This window comes from Lithobates pipiens, unplaced genomic scaffold, assembly GCF_037356315.1.
Source record: "Lithobates pipiens isolate NorthernLeopardFrog02 unplaced genomic scaffold, aLitPip1_a1.2 Scaffold_166, whole genome shotgun sequence".
Taxonomy (NCBI): domain Eukaryota; kingdom Metazoa; phylum Chordata; class Amphibia; order Anura; family Ranidae; genus Lithobates; species Lithobates pipiens.
Genome location: NW_027507752.1, coordinates 2,167,344 through 2,185,040, shown reverse-complemented (window position 1 = coordinate 2,185,040; position 17,697 = coordinate 2,167,344). Strand labels below are relative to the sequence as shown.

Below are 17,697 nucleotides of genomic sequence, written 5' to 3'. Positions count from 1 at the left end.
CCATGAAATCCCATAACTTGAGTAAACTTGAAAAATCATTTTGTTAGAACAGTTTTGCTATTTTTGGGTAGAATCAGGAAAGGGTGGACTCTTCTCTCTGGGGGGACCATTATCACCTAAAATTGTGAAAAACTAAAGCCTTGTACACACGGTCGGAGATTCCGTCGGAATGTGTCCTATAGGGCTGCAACTAACGATTATTTTCATAATCGATTAGTTGGCCGATTATTGTTTCAATTAATCATTTAATCGGTTAATAACCTTAAAAAAAAGCATGGTGTATAATTTAGTTCATATGTAAAGTTTAAAAAAAAGGCAATTTATTCTTAAATATCTCTCTATGCAGTGGTGAATATAAATAACCAACTATATGGTAAGGGCCGGTTCACACTGCGGGCGATGCGAGGCGACACAACTCGCCTCGCCGCAGTGTGACAAGTCGCCCCCGTTCTGTACAATGGAACCGTTCTGAGAGGAGCGACTCGAGTCGCTCCGACTCAGAAAAAAGGTTCCTGTACTACTTCTGGGCGACCTCGGGGCGACTTGCATTGACTTCTATACAGAAGTCATTTGCAAGTTGCCGCTGAGGTCGCTGCAGGTCGCGGCGAGGCAAGTCGGTGTCGCCTCGCATCGCCTGCAGTGTGAACCGGCCCTTAGGGAGCAAAATATCTAATCCACTCTGAGAATAACGGACAGAAGAGATATACTGTATATATTAGAGGGGATATACTGTATATACCATTAGAGGAGAGATATACTGTATATACTATTACAGGAGAGATATACTGTATATACTATTACAGGAGAGATATACTGTATATACTATTACAGGAGAGATATACTGTATATACTATTACAGGAGAGATATACTGTATATACTATTAGAGGAGAGATATACTGTATATACTATTAGAGGAGAGATATACTGTATATACCATTAGAGGAGAGATATATTGTATATACTATTAGAGGAGAGATATACTGAATATACTATTAGAGGGGATATACTGTATATACTATTAGAGGAGAGATATATTGTATATACTATTAGAGGAGAGATATACTGAATATACTATTAGAGGGGATATACTGTATATACCATTAGAGGAGAGATATACTGTATATACTATTAGAGGGGATATACTGTATATACCATTAGAGGAGAGATATACTGTATATACTATTAGAGGGGATATACTGTATATACCATTAGAGGATACATAGTGTATATACCATTAGAGGATATATAGTGTATATACCATTAGAGGAAATATAGTGTATATACTATTAGAGGATATATACTATTAGAGGATATATACTGCATATACTATTAGAGGAGAGATATACTATTAAAGGGTCCATCTGGTAAATATCATCAGACTCTAACTTTAACACCATTTTGTTACTGGCCGATTAATCGATTATGAAAATAGTAATCGATTAATTTCATAATCGATTAGTTGTCGATTCATCGATTAGTTGTTTCAGCCCTAGACTGTCCTATCGGACCGTTTTGTCCGATATTCCGACTGTGTGTGGTCTGCATTGGACTGTTTCCGTCTGAATATCCGTCGGACCAAATTTTCCAACTTACTGGAAATATTTTCCGACAAGCTGGTCCGATCGGACATACTCCGATCATGTGTAGAGAATTCCGATCGGACAAACTGCCACGCATGCTCAGATCAAATTCCTACATCAAAGCTATTGGCTACCTGAACGTAGTCCCGTCTAACTAAATAACGTCATCACGTTCTGAACGATCGGATTTTTCGACCACTTTGTCTGACCGTGTGTTTGCAACAGTTTCGGACAAAATCCGACGGATTTGGTTGTGGGAATCTCCGACCCGTGTGTACAAGGGCTAATAATGGGCACACCTGTTCACGCAACATCTGCCAAAGGTGGTGTTTACCTTCACATTTAACAGAAATAAAACCTTATACTCTTTCCCAAACAAAAAAAAAAATGGCGTGGTTGAAGTTCCACATCAAGACATTAATCATAACTCTTGATCAATTGACTGATATGGTTCCATGATGCTTTGCATAAACTTTCATGGATTTCTCCCCTCCAGGGTCTACAGACTAACACAACATGGAGGGAGTCGGAGGGACACGGGGTGGTCACCGAACAGACCTTGGATCCCAGTCTTCACAAATACCTCAATGAATTTGACTTAAGTACTTTGAAGGAAGAAAACTTTCTACCAGTGCCAGGCCAAGCATCTCGCCCTCTACCAAGTGGGAAACCTACAAAGAAGGAGGATCAATACAAAAAACTGGACCCCACTAAAGAGAACATCACAACAGACAAAAAGGCGAAGACTCCTGCGACAACAGAACAACTGACCACTGACAAATATACAGGAGAAATAATAGACTTAACCAAAAATGTCACCAAACCCAGCCCATTGCCAACACCAAGTACTAACGTGTCTTCCACCCCAGTGTCAACACTTATGACCGTACTAGCACAGGAGAACCAGACTGGCACAATGTTAAAACCTACCTCATCCAAAGAAAGCTACCCAGTGGGGGGATCGGGAGACACCGAACGCGTTACGGTCAACAACAAGCCGATAAGTACAAGACCAAAGAAAACACCCGTCCGAGGGTATCCGGGACCTCGCGGCCGCCCTGTGAGTATTTCTATTTAACTTGTAGGATGACCACAAGTTTTTTTGTTTTTTTAAGAACAAAAATGTGAAATTGTATTTGGGTGTAAAACATTTTTTTTTGTTTTAAAGGCTAACTATATTTTTAAAGGTTACACCTATATTTAGCGTGTCACATGGTACTAAGCCACACCCCCTTTCCCAATCCTCCCTGGCAGGATTGTGGGGTTCTTTTCAACTAAGGTTCCTGACCTTTTTTTATGTTTTGCGTGGTTGTGCGGGGCTTTACTTAAACAGCCATGTCATTTATTCACAGAGATCACCACAGAAGAGGCACTTGTAGTTATCACTGGGGTCAAGTCCTGGGGAAAAAAGTGTGGGAACTCCCACCCAAGATCCACTCCCCCACCAAAAGAAAAAGATACGCTCATATGCATATATATTTCACAGAAAATACAGTGCAACATTTATTGTAAAGTGCCAGTTTACAAAAACAAAATAAGTTAACTTGTCAAACTAACAGAATAATCACCACAAGAACGGAGGGGGACATGGAGGAAAACTGGAGGGGGACAGCAGCATAACGGAGGGGGAGTGGGGGACACAGCAGCAGAACGGAGGGGGAGTGGGGGACACAGCAGCAGAAAGGAGGGGGAGTGGGGGACAGCAGCAGAACGGAGGGGGAGTGGGGGACAGCAGCATAACGGAGGGGGAGTGGGGGACAGCAGCATAACGGAGGGGGAGTGGGGGACAGCAGCAGAACGGAGGGGGAGTGGGGGACAGCAGCAGAACGGAGGGGGAGTGGGGGACACAGCAGCAGAAAGGAGGGGGAGTGGGGGACAGCAGCAGAACGGAGGGGGAGTGGGGGACAGCAGCATAACGGAGGGGGAGTGGGGGACAGCAGCAGAACGGAGGGGGAGTGGGGGACAGCAGCAGAACGGAGGGGGAGTGGGGGACACAGCAGCAGAACGGAGGGGGAGTGGGGGACAGCAGCAGAACAGAGGGGGAGTGGGGGACACAGCAGCAGAACGGAGGGGGAGTGGGGGACACAGCAGCAGAACGGAGGGGGAGTGGGGGACAGCAGCGGAACGGAGGGGGAGTGGGGGACAGCAGCGGAACGGAGGGGGAGTGGGGGACAGCAGCGGAACGGAGGGGGAGTGGGGGACAGCAGCAGAACGGAGGGGGAGTGGGGGACACAGCAGCAGAACGGAGGGGGAGTGGGGGACACAGCAGCGGAACGGAGGGGGAGTGGGGGACAGCAGCGGAACGGAGGGGGAGTGGGGGACAGCAGCGGAACGGAGGGGGAGTGGGGGACAGCAGCGGAACGGAGGGGGAGTGGGGGACAGCAGCAGAACGGAGGGGGAGTGGGGGACACAGCAGCAGAAAGGAGGGGGAGTGGGGGACACAGCAGCAGAAAGGAGGGGGAGTGGGGGACACAGCAGCAGAACGGAGGGGGAGTGGGGGACACAGCAGCAGAACGGAGGGGGAGTGGGGGACAGCAGCGGATCGGAGGGGGAGTGGGGGACAGCAGCGGAACGGAGGGGGAGTGGGGGACAGCAGCAGAACGGAGGGGGAGTGGGGGACACAGCAGCAGAAAGGAGGGGGAGTGGGGGACACAGCAGCAGAACGGAGGGGGAGTGGGGGACACAGCAGCAGAAAGGAGGGGGAGTGGGGGACACAGCAGCAGAAAGGAGGGGGAGTGGGGGACACAGCAGCAGAAAGGAGGGGGAGTGGGGGACACAGCAGCAGAAAGGAGGGGGAGTGGGGGACACAGCAGCAGAAAGGAGGGGGTGCATGCTCGCTGTAACTAACAAAGTGTGTGTAACACACAAACTTGGAAGTTTGTCAATGACTCTGGCGGGTGGCAAACTCGCAGCAGACCTCGTGGGTGGGAGGACTCAGAGGGTCAGCTCAGGAGAGGAGAAGTTGAACTGGAGAAGTCTGGCAGCTCAGAGTTGGGCTGCAATGCTGGCAATGTGCTACAGCGGCTGCGGGAGTAGTCGGCGGCGGCCCCGGGACTGACTGGCACTGACTGGGCAGTGGGCACAGGCTGGATCCTTACCAGGAGTAAGTGTGGCTCTGTCTGGTCTGGTGTGGTGTCTGTCTTAAAGTGGTTGCACACCCTTTTTAGGTGCTGGAAATATCTCCTACACCTCCAAGGTTTAGGAGATCTTTACAATAAAGCCGTGCGCTGATGTCTATGGTGCATGCGCACTTTAGAAAGGGCAGATCGTGCCGTTTCTAAAGGGGGGTCATACCGTGACTGGCGGCTCCCGCGTGCATGTGTGGGAGTGACATCACGCGACTCCGGCCAGTCACAGACCCAGAGTTTGCGGCCCCTGGAAGGAAGAGGGGTGAAGATGGACGCTCGCTGCTGGTGGGGACAGCGGTGACATCGCAGGCTTCGGTGTCAGGTAAGTGACACATAATAGGCTACTATGCGAGGCATAGTAGCCTATAATGCTTTACCTTTGCAGGGAAATAAAGAGGAAGTAAAATCCATCAAGGTTTACTTCCTCTTTAAGTTGGCATATACATGGCTGCTTAGGTATAGACATAACATTTAAATCTGGCTGTTTTTGTTACAGTTTTTCAATTCTGGGGAAATCAGGGATGGCTTGGTGTTCAGTATTACTACCCTGTTCTCTTGATGCAATTTGCGTTTTCTCAGACCTCACTATTTTCACATTGCATTGAAAGGCCCTTTCCCACTGTTATTTTTCTTTGTATTTTTTTTTTGCGTGTTTGTTTGTCTTTTATTTTGGAATCATATATGTCCCACATGGCAGTGCCTAGCTTCCCATGACTTTAGTTTAACAAAATATTTTACTTATTAGACGCACGGAGGGCCAGAATTGACTAACAAATTTTACCTTCATAGACTTCAATGGGGTTCGCTGATTCGTTTACAGATTTCGAGCTTCAAGCTAAATTCGCAAAGAGATGCTAACCTCAACAGATGTACTTGTCACCAGGGCCTTAAACACGAACACAAATGTAGAACAAACCTTGCAGATACATCCCAAGTGCAAACAGGGCTGGACTGGGACAGAAATTTGGCCCTGGACTTCATCCAGACCAGCCCACTTACATTTTGAGTGTGCCATCAGCAGCCCTTACATCAGAGTGTCCCATTACCAGCCCCCTTATATCAGAGTGTCCCATCACCAGCCCCTTTCATCAGAGTATCCCATTACCAGCCCCCTTACATCAGAGTGTCCCATCACCAGCCCCCTTACAACAGAGTGTCCCATCACCACCCCCTTACATCAGAGTATCCCATCACCAGCCCCCTTACATCAGAGTGTCCCATCACCAGCCCCCTTACATCAGAGTGTCCCATTACCAGCCCCCTTACATCAGAGTGTCCCATTACCAGCCCCCTTACATCAGAGTGTCCCATTACCAGCCCCCTTACAACAGAGTGTCCCATCAGCACCACTTTCATCAGAGTATCCCATTACCAGCCCCCTTACATCAGAGTGTCCCATTACCAGCCCCCTTACAACAGAGTGTCCCATCACCAGCCCCCTTACAACAGAGTGTCCCATCACCACCCCCTTACATCAGAGTGTCCCATCAGCACCCCCTTACATCAGAGTGTCCCATCACCAGCCCCCTTACATCAGAGTGTCCCATCAGCACCCCCTTACATCAGATTGTCCCATCAGCAGCCCCCTTACATCAGAGTGTCCCATAAGCACCCCCTTACATCAGAGTGTCCCATCAGCAGCCCCCTTACATCAGAGAGTCCCATCACCAGCCCCCTTACATCAGAGTGGCCCACTGAGCCATCGGCCCACCGGGAAACTCCCGGTAGTCCCTATGGCCAGTACATGCCTGAGTGCAAAGTAAATCCGGCGCTCAGAGAATTTCAATAAAACATTGTCAACCTATCAGCTGCTGTGTTTCAATTTTACAAATAAGCGCTCTGTGTGTTTTCAGGGTTGCCGAGGTCGGCCTGGACTTCCTGGTCCCAAAGGAGACAAGGTAAGTATGTCTTCATCAAACTTTTTGATGTAAGTTAGTCTTTGATAATCACTCTTCATCCACACTAGAAATCTAAAAACTGCTTTAGCAACACTGTTTTAGACCCCTTTCACACCACACCGCCCATAGCGTTGGCGGTAAAACGCCTCCATTTTTAGCGGCGTTTTACCGCCGGAATTGCAGCGCATTTTGGCCGCTAGCGGGGTGCTTTTACTCCCCGCTAGCGGCCGAGAAAGGGTTAAAACTGCCGGCAATACGCCGCAATAGCGGCGTTTGGCCGGTGATATTACAGCGCTGCCCCATTGATTTCAATGGGGAGCAGCGGTGGAGGAGCGGTAAACACACCGCTCCTTCACCGCTCCAAAGAAGCTGCTGGCAGGACTTTTCCTGACGTCCTGCCAGCGCACCGCTCCAGTGTGAAAGCCCTTGGGGGATCACACTACACACAATGGTGCAGCAGTTTTAGGGCGGATTGCAGGCGCTATTTCTAACGCTATAGCGCCTGCAAAACACCCTTGGTGTGAAAGGGGTCTTAGTGTTTTGTGACGGCGTTTAACAGTGTTTAGCTTAATATGTAAGCTACATTTAGTAGCTGCAGCATTAAGGCCGGTGTCCTATCACATACAGTCCCCCATAGGATAGTGTCCGCTGTGTACTGCGCATGCGCAGTACACAGCACACACAGATTCCGAAAATAGCCGAGGATGAACGGCGCCTGCGCCGTGAGTCCAGGTTCTACCCCCACCATCCAAGTGGACATAGAGTAGGAATATAAAAGAGTCGAGCGCAGCAAGGCCGAGCCCGAAGCGTGGCGAGCAAAGCTCGCCCGCGAGGGGCCCTCAAATTTTCCCAACCCTATGTCCGCTTGGATGGTGGGGCTACCACCTCCACTCACGGCGCAGGCGCCATTCATCTTCAGAGATTTTCCGAAACCTCTTCTGCCCAGTACTGCGCATGCGCAGTATCCATTTTTTTTGACATGGGGTTCCCCTTAACCACTTAAGGACCAGGCCTCTTTTTCAGACTTGGTTTTTACATGTTTAAAACAGTTTTTTTTGCTAGAAAATTACTTAGAACCCCCAAACATTTTATATTGTTTTTTTTCTAACACCCTAGAGAATAAAATGGCGGTCATTGAAATACTTTTTTTCACACCGTATTTGCCCAGCGGTCTTACAAGTGCACTTTTTTTGGAAAAAATTCACTTTTTTGAATAAAAAAATTAAACAACAGTAAAATTAGCCCAATTTTTTTTTATATTGTGAAAGATAATGGTACGCCGAGTAAATTGATACCCAACATGTCACGCTTCAAAATTGCGCCCGCTCGTGGAATGGCGTCAAACTTTTAGCCTCAAAAATCTCCATAAGCGACATTTAAAAAATTCTACAGGTTGCTTTTTTTGCGTTACAGAGGAGGTCTAGGGCTAGAATTATTGCTCTCGCTCTACCGATCGCGGCGATACCTCACATGTGTGGTTTGACCACCGTTTTCGTATGCGGGCGCTACTCACGTATGCGCTCGCTTCTGTGCGCAAGCTCGTCGTGACGGGGTGTTTTTAAAAAACTTTTTTTTTTTCTTATTTATTTTAATTGATTTTATTTATTTTTACACTGTTTTAAAAAAAAAAAATGGATCACTTTTATTCCTATTACAAGGAATGTAAACATCCCTTGTAATAGAAAAAAGCATGACAGGTCCTCTTAAATATGAGATCTGGGGGGGGTCAAAAAGTCCTCAGATCTCATATTTGGGCTAAAATGCAACAAAAAAAAAAAAAAGAAAAAGAAAAAATTACATTTAAAAAAAATATACCTTTAAGAGGTATGGGTGAAAGTGACGTTTTGACGTTGCTTCCGCCCTCCTATGGTATAGAGACGAGTGGGGACCATCTTAGCCTCACTTGTCTCTATGCTCAGCTAGGAAGAGGACCCGATCGCCTCCACCGCTACCGACGGCTCCGGTAAGCGGCGGAAGGTGCGGGAGGGTGGCGGGAGGGGGGGTGGCACCTCTCCCGCCGCCGATAGCGGTGATCTCGCGGCAAATCCGCTGCGGAGACCACCGTTATCGTACAGCCGACTGCCGCCTGAAGAGATGGATATCTCGGTTGTGGCAGCAGCTGCTGCCGTTACCGAGATATCCCTCTTCAAAAAATGGACGTACATCGTTGTGCGGCGGTCGGCAAGTGGTTAAAATCTATACCAGACCCAAAGGGCCCGGTATGAAGTTTTTTTTTACATTTTTCTATTGCCAGCAATGTTTTTTTTTTTACATTACAGCTGTCAGCGGCTGATGACTCTTCCGTTGTTCCCAGCCCGCCCCGTTACAACCAGCTAATCACTGTTTGTTAAGGACATCGGCGGCCCCCCGCTTCAAGGAAAAAAAAAAAAAAACTCTGCTGGACGTGAGCGTTTAGGAGAGTTTAGGAGCTGTCAGTGTTCTGCGAAAATGTTGCTGCTCCAGAACACGCTGGCAGAGGGATTTTTTTACTGCCACTAAACTCACCTGCCAAAAAAACACTGATAAAAAGCCCATGTGTGCATGAACACATAGGATAACACACAGGGGAGTTTAGAGGCAGTTAAAAAAAAAAAAAAAATGTCTGACAGGATTTCGTTTTGCTCAAATATGTAAAATTGATATATTTCTGTCTTTTCTAGTTTATTGAGCTCCTGACATTTCAGATATAAATAATTTTATAATCTAGTCTTCTCTAGATTATATAATAACCACACTTTTTTTTATTTATTTTTTTGGAATGTTTATTATTCCTCCTTGGTATTTTATTCCCTTTTTACTTAGATATCTGTAGTTATAATTTGCATTCATCTCCATAGGTTGTAAATGATGGAGCAACCCCTCTCTTCTTTTAGTGTGTTTATTTTTATTTATTTGCATATTTATTTATGTATTTAATTATTTTTTTATATAACATTTATACTTTAATGTTATATTTTAATATTTTTGTTTTGTCAAATATTCTGTATTTGTTGTTATTTATTATTTCTAAAACAAATAAATCTTTTGAACGAGAAAAAAAATGTCTGATACCTAAAACAGCAGCCTTGTACACACGGTCGGACATTCCGACAACAAAATCCGTCGGATTTTGTCCGAAACTGGTGTTGCATGCACACGGGTCGGACAAAGTTGTCAGAAAATCCGATCGTTCGGAACGTGATGACGTAATTTCGTTACGACGGGACTACGTTCAGGCTAGTAGCCAATAACTTTGGTCAAGGAATTTGATCTGAGCATGCGTGGCACTTTGTCCAATCGGAATTCTCTACACACAATCGGACAAAGTCCCATCGGATCATGTTGTGGGAAAATGTTATAGCCCAGCTCTAAAACTTTGTCGGTCGGATATTCCGACGGAAACAGTCCGATGGAGCCCACACGCACAGTCAGATTATCCGACAACGCGGTCCGATCGGACATTTTCCGTCGGAATGTCTGACCGTGTGTACAAGGGCTAAAAAATGTCCAGTGTGACCTAAACCTAGACATATCCTGATCAGTAGTTGAAAACATATTTTCGTTTACTTTGAATGCACAATGTATACCTCTAATAGCCGTTTGTTTTCAGGGTGATCCAGGGCCAATAGGCCGAGTGGGGATGACTGGCAATCCAGGGCCCCGTGGACCTCCTGGGTTGCCTACCGTAATGATTTGGAGCAATTCGCCAGAGGACTGGGCGGCATTCTATGTAGGTTCCTTTACCAGAGTAGATTCATGTCGACATGTTGTGATTTTATATATATTTTGTTTCTTTCTTCGTGTTCCGAAATTATTGAATTTAGGTAATTATAAAATATTGCAAGTGAAAATTTGAGGCTTAAATTTCCAGCAAGTGGTTTCTGGGCTTAATTTCAGACTTTTTGGGGTTGATTTACTAAAGCAGCCTGGACTGTTCAGCATATACATATACAATATATGTTTTTAAATATATATATATATGTATATATATATATATATATATGTATATATATATATATATATATATATATATATATATATATATATATATATATATATTCATACAGTGCCTTGCGAAAGTATTCGGCCCCCTTGAACTTTTCAACCTTTTGCCACATTTCAGGCTTCAAACATAAAGATATAAAATTTTAATTTTTTGTGAAGAATCACCAACAAGTGGGACACAATTGTGAAGTGGAACGAAATCTATTGGATATTTTAAACTCTTTTAGCAAATAAAAAACTGAAAAGTGGTGCGTACAAAATTATTTGGCCCCTTTACTTTCAGTGCAGCAAACTCACTCCAGAAGTTCAGCGAGGATCTCTGAATGATCCAATGTTGTCCTAAATGACTGATGGTGATAAATAGAATCCACCTGTGTGTAATCAAGTCTCTGTATAAATGCACCTGCTCTGTGATAGGCTCAGGGTTCTGTTGAAAGCGCAGAGAGCATCATGAAGACCAAGGAACACACCAGGCAGGTCCATAATACTGTTGTGGAGAAGTTTAAAGCCGGATTTGGATACAAAAAGATTTCCCAAGCTTTAAACATCCCAAGGAGCACTGTGCAGGCGATCATTTTGAAATGGAAGGAGTATCAGACCACTGCAAATCTACCAAGACCTGGCCGTCCCTCTAAACTTTCAGCTCAGACAAGGAAAAGACTGATCAGAGATGCAGCCAAGAGGCCCATGATCACTCTGGATGAACTGCAGAGAACTACAGCTGAGGTGGGAGAGTCTGTCCATAGGACAACAATCAGTCGTACACTGCACAAATCTGCCCTTTATGGAAGAGTGGCAAGAAGAAAGCCATTTCTCAAAGATATCCATAAAAAGTCTCGTCTAAAGTTTGCCACAAGCCACCTGGGAGACACACCAAACATGTGGAAGAAGGTGCTCTGGTCAGATGAAACCAAAATCCAACTTTTTGCCCACAATGCAAAACGATATGTTTGGCGTAAAAGCAACACAGCTCATCACCCTCAACACACCATCCCCACTGTCACACATGGTGGTGGCAGCATCATGGTTTGGGCCTGCTTTTCTTCAGCAGGGACAGGGAAGATGGTTAAAATTGAGGGGAAGATGGATGCAGCCAAATACAGGACCATTCTGGATGAAAACCTGTTGAGTCTGAAAAAGACCTGAAACTGGGACGGAGATTTATCTTCCAACAAGACAATGATCCCAAACATACAGCAAAATCTACAAAGGAATGGTTCACAAATAAACGTATCCAGGTGTTAGAATGGCCAAGTCAAAGTCCAGACCTGAATCCAATCGAGAATCTGTGGAAAGAGCTGAAAACTGCTGTTCACAAACGCTCTCCATCCAACCTCACTGAGCTCCAGCTGTTTTGCAAGGAAGAATGGGCAAGAATTTCAGTCTCTCGATGTGCAAAACTGATAGAGACATACCCCAAGAGACTTGCAGCTGTAATCGCAGCAAAAGGCGGCTCTACAAAGTATTAACGCAAGGGGGCTGAATCATTTTGCACGCCCCACTTTTCATTTTTTTATTAGTTAAAAAAGTTTCAAAAATCCAATAGATTTCGTTCCACTTCACAATTGTGTCCCACTTGTTGGTAAATCTTCATAAAAAATAAAAATTTTATATCTTCATGTTTGAAGCCTGAAATGTGGCAAAAGGTTGAAAAGTTCAAGGGGGCCGAATACTTTCGCAAGGCACTGTATATATATATATATACACCGGTATATAAAATAAAACATTTTTATACAGAAGTGAACACAACTTTTATTTATATTTTAGTGAAGCTATTTTATTACAGTAAGCAGCAGCGCCATCTGGTGGCTATTTATCTTTTAACATGAAATGTCAAGTTATTTATTGAGCACTTTAAATAACTGAAAAAGGGCAGAAGTTAGCAAACATATTATAATTGGATATTAATATAATTATTAAATGATCTAGTATATTGTTCAAGTGATATTCTCTCATTGATACTTCAATCAGTACTAAACCTAAAAACAAACATTTTAATTTATTGCAGCATACAAATCCATAAATGTGGTGGATACATACGTTTTCTTCTTGAGCTTTTCCCCCCTCTATTTCATATTTCCTGTCTGTCTGTATTTTAAGCAGTTACAGCAACATTTATTTTTTATTTTTGGGATAAATTTATAAAATGCATAAATTACCAAAATCACATTGTAAGTTCTCATGTCAGTGGTAAATGGTTTAGCTCAACCTTCTAACTGCCAATATTGCTGGACAGCTTGGTCTGTTAAAGGAAGTTGGGAAATAACAAATTTACTCTTCACCGGGTAAACATAAAAGAAAAAAAGCCTAAGGCTCGGTTCACACAGTACGCGGCACGACTTGCAGCGCCGCGACCTCAGCGGCGACTTGCAAAACGACTTCTGTATAGAAGTCAATGCAAGTCGCCCGAAGTCGCCGCAAAAGTAGTACAGGAACCTTTTTTCTAAGTCGGAGCAACTTGAGTCGCTCCTACTAGAACGGTTCCGTAGTACAGAACGGGGCGCTACTTGTCAGGCGGCGAAGTCGCCTGGACAAGTCGCCCCTGTGTGAACCGAGCCTAAAAAGAAAACAAACGCACTCACCATATCTAAGAACTAGTAGGCTGCAATATATAACCTTTTTGCTTTTGGATTTAATACCACTTTAAGAATAGCTATGCAGAAGTGTCAGACCATCGAGGGCTTTATATGTTGGAAATTGCACTTAGAATTGTATACTGTGCAGGACTAACAGAGAGGAGCAGAAATAGATCATTTTGCTGCTTGAGTTACATTCAGCACAGGCTGTTTCTTTAACATTGTGTCTCTTCTTCTCTTGCAGCAAACGTCCTTCTATCAGCTGTTGCACGCAGGCTGGCCTGTGAGTGTGCCCTTCGTTATCACAAGTGGCCTGACCTCTTGGTACAATGGAGCCTCTTCTGTCCTCTAGACCTATTTCTGTGGGGGGAACTTTAGTGCACTAACTAAATGAAAGGGCCACTAAATAAAATAACTAGTTTGCACAAAATGAGATCAATGCTGAAGGCGGGGGGACTTTTTTTCCTACACACAAGCCATGTCCTGACCATTTTGCCTATAAAAAAAAAATTTGATAATTGTCATTTTGAGACCCGTTTCACACTGCACCGCCCTAGGCCAGTGATGGCGAACCCTGGCACTCCAGATGTTTTGGAACTACATTTCCCATGATGCTCAACTGCACTGCAGAGTACATGAGCATCATGGGAAATGTAATTCCAAAACATCTGGAGTGCCGAGGTTCGCCATCACTGGCCTGGGGCGTCAGCAGTAAAGCGGTGCTATTTTTAGTGGCACTTTACTGTCCTTTTAGTGGTGCTAAAAAGGGGTTACATCCGCCCACAAAAACATCGCCAGAGCGGCATTTTGCCAGTGGTATCACAGCACTGCCCCATTGATTTCAATGGGGAAGAGAGGTGGAGGAGTGGTGGAGTTCACTGAGTTCATCACTCCTTCACCGCTCCAAAGAAGCTGCTGGCAGGACTTTTTCTGACGCCTTGCCAGTGCACCGCTCCAGTGTGAAAGCCCTCGGACTACAGGGGACAGCGGTGACTTTGCTGGCTCCTGTGTCAGGTAAGTGACACATAATGGACTACTATGCGATGCGATGCGATGCGATGCAATGCTATGTGATGCGATGCGATGCATAGTAGTCCATTATGCTTTACCTTTGCAGGGAATGAAAGAGGAAGTAACACCCATCAGGGTTTACTTCCTCTTTAAGGCTGGATTCACACCTAGCAGTTTTAGTGCTTTTTGCATTTTGCAGATTTGCACTACAGTCCATTTAGCATGATTTCCTATGGAACATGGTCTATAGTGCAAATCTGAAAAATGCAAAAAACACTAAAAATGCCCTAGGTGTGAATCCAGCCTAATAATAGAGTTCATCATGCGGTGCTTTGCTTAGTACATATAAAGAAAAAAATGCAGCTCTTAAAATTTTTTTGACTATACCACATGTGATAATTTAATCCCATACAAAGTGCATATAGTGTTCATCAAGCAATATATAAATGATAAAGTTCATATGTAGACAGTAGTGATCAACAATATGAAATCCTCCACTGGGGTGTCTTGCCTCAACCAAATATGAAGAGTGCAAACTCACCAGACCCAGTTGCTCTCTAACATATAGAACAGCATAACTTGTTCATTACTTTATCATTCTCCTGTTATTGAATGCAGACTGTACTCACAATAAGATCCGCCAGGTATACATTTTCTCTAAGGCACTTCACATGGACATCAGAGGGAATGCTCGATCAGCTGCTCTGATCCCACAAGAAGACCATCAGGTAAAGTTGATCCGGGGAAAATCCGATTGCCTTTCGGGGGATCAGGAAGGATTTTTTTCCCCTGCTTTAGCAAATTGGATCATGCTCTGCTGGGGTTTTTTTTCTTCCTCTGGATCAACTGTGGGTATAGAATTAGGTATATGGGATTGTATGATATTATTATTATTATTATTATTATTTTGGTGGTTGAACTGGATGGACTTGTGTCTTTTTTCAACCTAACTAACTATGTAACTATGTAAGACACCTTGCTGCGTAGCAGCCATATATACCGCGATCTTGCCTACAAAGGTTCCACCGAATCACCTAACCCAAGATAGACTCCATTGGAGGAAGTTAAAGTACAGGGGAAAATCCACAGTGTAATATTTCACCAAAATGTTAATAAAAATGATAAAATCACACTTACAATTTTGAAGGAATTATACAGCATGTGTTACAAACGTCCAGCAGGTCCAAGTGGTCGGGCTGACATGCAGAATAACGTCACGTGTGAGGCCCCTCCCTATGCACGTTTTTCTCTGTAACCAGCGATGGGATAGGATAGATAGGAGGCTCCTATCCCCAGACTATGCTAATTTCAGAGAAACAGCCCGGCCGCTTGGACCTGCTGGTTGTTTGCAACACATGCTTATCTCTGTAATCCCTTCAAAATTGTAAGTGTGATTTTATCATTGTATTAAATTTTGGTGAAATATTACACTATGGGGATTTCCCTCTGTACTTTAACTTCCTCCAGTGAAGTCTATCTTGGATTAGGAGATTATGGAACCTTTGCATGCAAGATTGTGGTATACGGTTGCTATGGAAGCGTCTGTTGGTCTCCTTTAAGATCAGAGTAGCTGAGCAAGCATTCCCTCTGATGTCCATGTGAAGTGCTTTGGATGGAATTTATACCTGGCAAAACTTATTATGAGTAATGTATGCATCCAATAAGAGGAGGATGATAAACTAATGAATGAGTTTTGCTGTTCTATATGTTAGACAGCAACTGGGTCTAGTGAGTTTACACTCTTCATTTTTGGTTGAGGCAAGACACCATGGTGGAGGATTTCATATTGCTGATCAATACTTTCTACATATGAACTTTATCATTTATATATTGCTTGATGGACACTTTATGCACTTTGGGATTTCATTATCACATGTGGTATAGCAAAAAATTTTAAGCACTGCATTTTTTCTTTATATGTACAATACGGTGTTCTGTATATCTACACTGATTGCACAGTGCTTTACACTGACCCGTTTAGCACTGACATGCACCTTTTTGAAGTGCTCTGATGAGATTTGTGAATATTTATTACATCTCTAGATAATGAACATGTCATCTGAGGAAGCACTTTTTGATTGTATCTTTTTTTCTTTCTTTTTTTGCACAGTTTTTCCATTTTGTAGGATGTTCCCAACATCTGTAGAATATATGCCATGCTTCTTTTTCAAATATTGTATCATTTGTATCCAGTAACATAGAAATCTGTTGGCTTTGTATGCACAATTCACAAAAGTATATCATTATTTTGAATGTTACTTATCTGTTACAGGTTTATGTTTAAAAATGTTGTTTGTTCTATCTTATAGAGAAGTCGAGGACCACCAGGTCTGCCTGGCATCCATGGAAGACCTGGAACACCGGTAAGGAAAAGACTGAACTTTACCTCTTGAAATGTTGCCACCAAAAAATCAAAAAATGTTTAAAATTATTAAAAAATATTTTAAAAAAATAATTGGAAAAATTTTTTTTTTACTTGCCTCTAAATACCTGTTGCTAGTGGCTCCCTTGTAGTCTGCCTTCTTCCTTGCCCGGGCTGGTGACATCACTTCCCCTCGCGCCACACAGTCACCTGGGACCTGTCACATGTCCCAGGTTACTGCGCGGCGTATCACGGCGGCCTGCGCCGCTCGCGCAATGCATAGTGGGTGCCCGGCTGTGAAGCCACAGCCGGGTGCCCACAGTACAAATGACGGCGCCGCGAGCGGAGTGGGGAACAAGGGGGGGCTTCGTTCCCCCGCATTGCTGGACACTGGGACAGGTAAGTGTCCGATTATTAAAAGTCAGCAGCTGCGGTATTTGTAGCCGCTGACTTTTATTTTTATTTTTTTTAGGGGGCACCCCACTTTAAAGATGGACTACAGTTGTTTATTTACTTTAAAGTATAAGTCAGCAGCTAACAAATACTGTAGCAGACACTCATCAGCCTAGGAGTCCAGTGCTGTCTTCGCTGGGGTTGATTCTTTAAGCCCTTGTACACACGGTCGGACATTCCGACGGAAAAGGTCAGATCGGACCGTGTTGTCGGATAATCCGACCGTGTGTGGGCTCCATCGGACTTTTTCCATCGGAATGTCTGACCAACAAAGTTTGAGAGCTGGATATAAAATTTTACGACAACACGATCCGATCAGACTTTGTCCGATCATTTGTAGAGAATTCCGATCGGACAAAGTGCCACGCATGCTCAGATCAAATTATGAGACCAAAGCTATTGGCTACTAGCTGCAACGTTGTCCCGTCGCAACGACCGAACTTCATCACGTTCCGAACGATCAGATTTTCCAACAACTTTGTCCGACCGTTTGTATGCAAGAGCAGTTTCGGACAAAATCCGTTGAAAAAAATCCGTCGGCTTTTGTTGTCGGAATGTCCGACCGTGTGTACAAGGGCTAACAGTTTTCAGATCCCAGGCGCCACCATCTTGGCTGTGGGAGTCAGCTCTGATGTTCTGCTGTTTCACTGATGGCTCCCCACTGCGCATGCGAGAGATCATGCTGCACTGTCAGATTACTATAT

The 17,697-nt window shown here is 44.3% G+C and overlaps 1 protein-coding gene across 1 annotated transcript in view; it reads left to right on the top strand.

The window, feature by feature from the left end:
* Positions 1-17,697, top strand: part of LOC143986493 (uncharacterized) — a 195,210-nt gene that overhangs the window by 60,382 nt on the left and 117,131 nt on the right. The window contains exons 7-11 of the mRNA XM_077484835.1: positions 2,078-2,641; positions 6,563-6,607; positions 10,197-10,316; positions 13,412-13,450; positions 16,488-16,541. Coding sequence (XP_077340961.1) covers positions 2,078-2,641; positions 6,563-6,607; positions 10,197-10,316; positions 13,412-13,450; positions 16,488-16,541 — 822 coding nt within the window. The remainder of the gene's footprint in view (positions 1-2,077; positions 2,642-6,562; positions 6,608-10,196; positions 10,317-13,411; positions 13,451-16,487; positions 16,542-17,697) is intronic.